The 5,082-nt window shown below is 33.5% G+C and overlaps 1 protein-coding gene across 1 annotated transcript in view; it reads left to right on the top strand.

The window, feature by feature from the left end:
* The first annotated feature begins 1,223 nt into the window (after nucleotides 1-1,223).
* Nucleotides 1,224-5,082, top strand: part of LOC126890191 (trichohyalin-like) — a 17,945-nt gene continuing 14,086 nt past the window's right edge. The window contains exon 1 of the mRNA XM_050659045.1: nucleotides 1,224-1,601. Within this exon, the coding sequence (XP_050515002.1) occupies nucleotides 1,224-1,601 (378 nt within the window). The remainder of the gene's footprint in view (nucleotides 1,602-5,082) is intronic.

The following is a 5,082-nucleotide window of genomic DNA, read 5'->3' as shown; positions in this document are numbered from 1 at the left end:
ACTTAAACTTTCAAATGCGGTAAGCAGACTTGCTATTTTATTTTTTAATCAAAAGTTATTCGGGTTCAAAAATTGCAATTTTTCGATTTTTTTAAAGTTCAACCGCGTTTATCTCGAAAACTGTACATCCTACGAAAAAACTTGTAGAAATATTTTTTACTTAAAATGGCCCAAAAAATACAAAATATTGTTTTGTTTTGCCAAAAGTCGCTGTTATTTGATTCCTCAAGTTCTTGGTCTATAACAATCTTATCGACATCCGGATCAACTGTTACCCAAAAAATTCGTGTTCTACGGGTCAAAATACATAAAAAAAACTTGAGTAAGTCCATCTGAATTAACGAGGCCGTTGTACCCCCCCTGGCGACAGGACTAACTAGGAGCACTGCCGAATCATACTTTACAATGTATATAATGTTACCGGCCAAACCCGATTTCAGGACAAACTAGTTTGGCCTAGGCCAAACTAGTTGGCCCTAAGCGCGTTAGGATAAACTAGTATGGCCTAGGCCAAACTAGTTTGTCCTATCGCGCGTAGACCAAACTAGTTTGTCCTAGGCCAAACTAGTTTATCCTGATATAAATACGCACATTTCAGGCTAAACTAGTTTATCCTGAAGTGTATGTTTTTATATCAGGATAGACTAGTTTAGCCTAGTCCAAACCAATTTAATCTAGTGGAAAGTACATAATTGATTACAGATTGGTTGCTGATTTAAACGTAAGTTTAGAAGACACTATTAAGAGTTGTGGAACTCCATCTCTAGTGTGGGCAGATCAACACGTGAAAAATCAGGCTCTCTAAAAATTCAATTTTTTGGCGAATAAGAAATAGTTTCTAAAGTGATTTTAGTTACAGTGTGTCAAAGACGATTAGTGTTAAGTGAAGTTATAGAAATAAACTTTTGAAACAGACTGTAAGTACAATAATATTAAATACAATACATAAACTTAAAACAACAAATACAATTTAATTCAACATCAAGCCAAAAAAGTAGATCATTAGAACGTTGATTACAAGCTCCAGAAACTGGAATTTTGAAAGTTAAAGGTGGGAACTGTTGAATCGAACTGCTCCAAAATAACGTAAAATAATTTAATTTAATTTAATTCAATTTAGGGGTAACACATTCGAAAGAGAAACATATTGCTTGAGAAAATCATCTTCCTCCGGCGCGATAGGTGGGGAGGGTGATTTTATCGCGAGCAATTTCGGTAAGAAAATGAACCCCGACGATTACACATCCGACGATAATCGGAAAAGATATAGAGAAAATGAAGAGCAGTCTTTTTCGAAAAGCAAAAAAGTATCAAGAACCCCAGATAAAAGGAACACAGAGGAAGAAAAACTAGACCAAATATTAAATATGATGGCAAACTTAACGAAAGAGACACAAGATCTGAAAATTCACGCAAAAAAAATTAAAGAGGAGCAAAGGCAATACAGAGAAGAAATGAGGGAACTCCGAATTGAATTAGAAGAATTAAGACAAGAGAATGGTGAAGTGCGAAGAGAAAATGAACATATGAAAAAGGAACTGGAAGATGTAAAAGTGCGCCTTGAAAGACTCGATAGAGCAAGAAAAGAAAATAATGTTATAGTACAGGGAATGACAATAGATACGGGAGATAGAAGATTACTAAAAGAAACAATGGAGAACTTTATGAAAAAAGAACTAGATATTAATATAAAGATAGAAGAAGCTGTGAAATTAGGAAACAAAACATGTTTAGTCAGATTGCCAAACAAAGAGGAAAAAATAAAAGTAATGGAAAATAAAAGAAAACTTAAAGAAGTAAAAGAAGAAAGAATATATATAAACAATGATTTAACAAAAGAGGAATTACAAATACAAAAAGAAATAGTCAAAATAGCAAATGATGAAATAAGGAAAGGAAAACGCGTCCAAATTAAGCACAACAAATTGATAATAGATGGACGGGAGAGGAAATGGTATAAGAACAAGAATCAGTTGGATGAGGTTTTTCAAAACGTTTTAAAAAACTAGCAACTGATGAGAGAATACAAGACAATACTTATTTGGCGACGGACGAGGCAAATAAAAAGGAAATGAATGCAGATAAATTGATGTATCACAAAAAAGAAATAAATAAGAGCAGACAAGGAAACAAAAATACAAGACGAAAACAAAAAAATAAAAAACATAAAGAACTGAAAATAAGCACATGGAATATAAGAACGATGTTGGCACCAGGAAAAATGCTAGAAATAAGCAAAGAACTAGCAAAGTATAAAATAGATATTGCAGCACTGGAAGAGATACGGTGGGAGGGACAAGGACAGATTGATAAACAAGACTTTACACTATTATACTCAGGAGGAAAGAAGCAAGGACAAAAAGGAGTGGGATTCATGATTCTAGGACAGCTAAGAGAAAAAGTCATAAACTTTAAACCGATATGTGAAAGAATTGCGTATGTAAGAATAAATAATAAACCATTCAATATATCACTATTAAACCTATACGCACCTACAGAAAAAAGCAACACAGACGATAAAGACAATTTTTATGATAAGATAGAAGAAGAGATGGAAAAAATACCCAAAGAAAATGTTATAATTATACTAGGAGACCTCAATGCCCAGATTGGAAAAGAAGATTTTTTACAGCAAATTGCAGGAAAACACACCGTACACAAAAACACTAATGATAATGGTCTAAGACTATGTAACCTAGCAACAAGAACAAACATGATAATAAGCTCAACAAAATTTGAACACCCTAAAATGCATAAAGTAACATGGAGGTCACCTGATCAGAAAACGTATAGCCAAATTGATCACATACTAATAAACAAAAGAAAACAATCTTCAATGAAGGACGTGAGAACTTTCAGAGGTGCGTGTGCGGATTCAGACCACTATATGGTCGCAGCCACCATAAGACAAAAAGTTAAAATCCAAACTAAACAGAAAAATCAACAGAAAAAGTGGAATGTCAATAAATTGCAGAATGCAGATATTAGAAAAAAATATGAAGAAGAAGTAACAGTGCAAATAAGAGAGAAATATAAAGCAGAGGACATCAAATCAGAATGGGACATGATCAAAAAGTCAATAGAAGAAGCTGCAAAAAAGCAGGTAGGCAAACACCAGAAGAAAACAAAAAACGAATGGTATAACAACGAATGTAAAGAACTAACAGCACAAAAGGTGCAAGCAAGAATTAAATGGCTGAGAACGGATAAAGAGGAAGACAGAGAAAGTTATGAAAAATTAAGGAAGGACGCTAAGAAAATTATAAGACAAAATAAAAGAAGATGGGCAGATGAAAAGATGCAAGAAATAGAACAGGAAAGAACAAATAGAAACACGAAACATTTCTATAAAAATATTAAAGAACAAACCAAAAAATACAAAGGTAAAACAAACGGAATAAAAAATAAAGAGGGAATAGTCATTGTAGAAGACAATGAATATAGGCAGGTATGGGCAGATCACTACAGAGAACTCTTGACGGAGGAATACACTGGAGAAGAAATGCACGAAGAAGAGGAAACGGTGGACGAAGAAGCAGACGAAATACACATTGCAGTCTCAAAAGAGCCAACAATAGATGAACTCGAGGAAGTAATACAGAAGAGCAAAAATGGAAAAGCTCCAGGAAAAGACGAAATTAACATGGAACTTATAAAATATGGAGGAAAGGAACTGAAGGAAAAAATACTATCACTATTGAAAAATATATGGAAGGAAGAGAAGATGCCAGAGGACTGGGAGATAGGGCAGGTAATAACAATACATAAAAAGGGAGACCAACAAATTTGTGAAAATTATAGAGGAATAACACTACTAAGCACAACATATAAAATATTGACTTCGATAATAAGAAAAAGATTGTCAAAGATCACGAAGAAGAGAGTGGGACAGTACCAATGTGGATTCACAGAAGGAAGATCAACAATAGATGCTATACACACAATAAAACAAATAATGGAAAAAGCAAATGAATACAAACTGCAATTAGAAATGCTATTCATCGATTTCAAACAGGCATTTGATTCTATTAAGAGAAAACAACTAATGATTGCCCTGGAAAAATAAAAATCCCACATAAACTCAGAAAATTAATAAATATGACAATGAGAACTACCAAAATTAGCATAAAGACGCAAAGAGGCGAGACAGATGAATTCATTATAAATAAAGGAGTGAAACAAGGGGATGCCTTATCCACGACACTGTTTAATCTAGCTTTAGAATATGTACTACGAAATATAAACAAAGGAAACCTAAGAACAAGAGGTGGACAAATAATCGCATATGCAGACGACATTGTTATTATTGCAAAAAATAGAAACATAATGAAAGAAATGCTAGAAGAAATAAAAGAGAAAGGGGAGACAATGGGACTCACATTAAATGAAGAAAAGACGAAAATATTAAGACTAGGGAAACCAGCAATAAAAGGAAAAACCAAAATAGGAAATTCAGAGTTTGAAGATGTAGAACATTTCAAATACATAGGAGTGACAATAAGCAAAACGGGTGAAAGAATACCAGAAATAAAAGAAAAAATATTGGCAGCGAATAAAGCTTATTTTGCAAATAAAACACTACTTAAAAGCAAAATACTGTCTATTAAAACCAAGATGAGAATGTATAACACCATAATTAGACCAATATTATTATACGCAGCAGAAACAATGACGATGACTAAAAAAGATGAAGAAAACTTAAGAATAGTGGAGAGAAAGATCATGAGAACCATACTGGGACCAATCAGAACAGAGCAAAATGAATATCTAAGCCGAACAAATGCAGAGATTAATAAAGTACTAAAAGAAGATATCGTGACCAAAATAAAGCAATGCAGAGTTAGATGGTTAGGTCACATCTGGCGGGCAGGAGATGAAGCAGTGACATATGCTATGATAGAATGGAATGGATTAGTGGAGTATCTGTTGAAAGGTACAAACGTTATTTTGATAGTCCGTTTAATTTTGGAATTAGCAGCGGTAAACTATCTGAAATTAAATTTTTAAAAGTAGTGCACATAAGTTAAAGTGTTATCCAGTCAGTTTGGTGAATTTGGCTCCAGAAAAGTGCATCCAGGCCTG

The sequence above is a fragment of the Diabrotica virgifera genome, chromosome 8 (assembly GCF_917563875.1).
Source record: "Diabrotica virgifera virgifera chromosome 8, PGI_DIABVI_V3a".
NCBI lineage: Eukaryota > Metazoa > Arthropoda > Insecta > Coleoptera > Chrysomelidae > Diabrotica > Diabrotica virgifera.
This window is presented reverse-complemented; position numbering and strand designations above follow the sequence as displayed.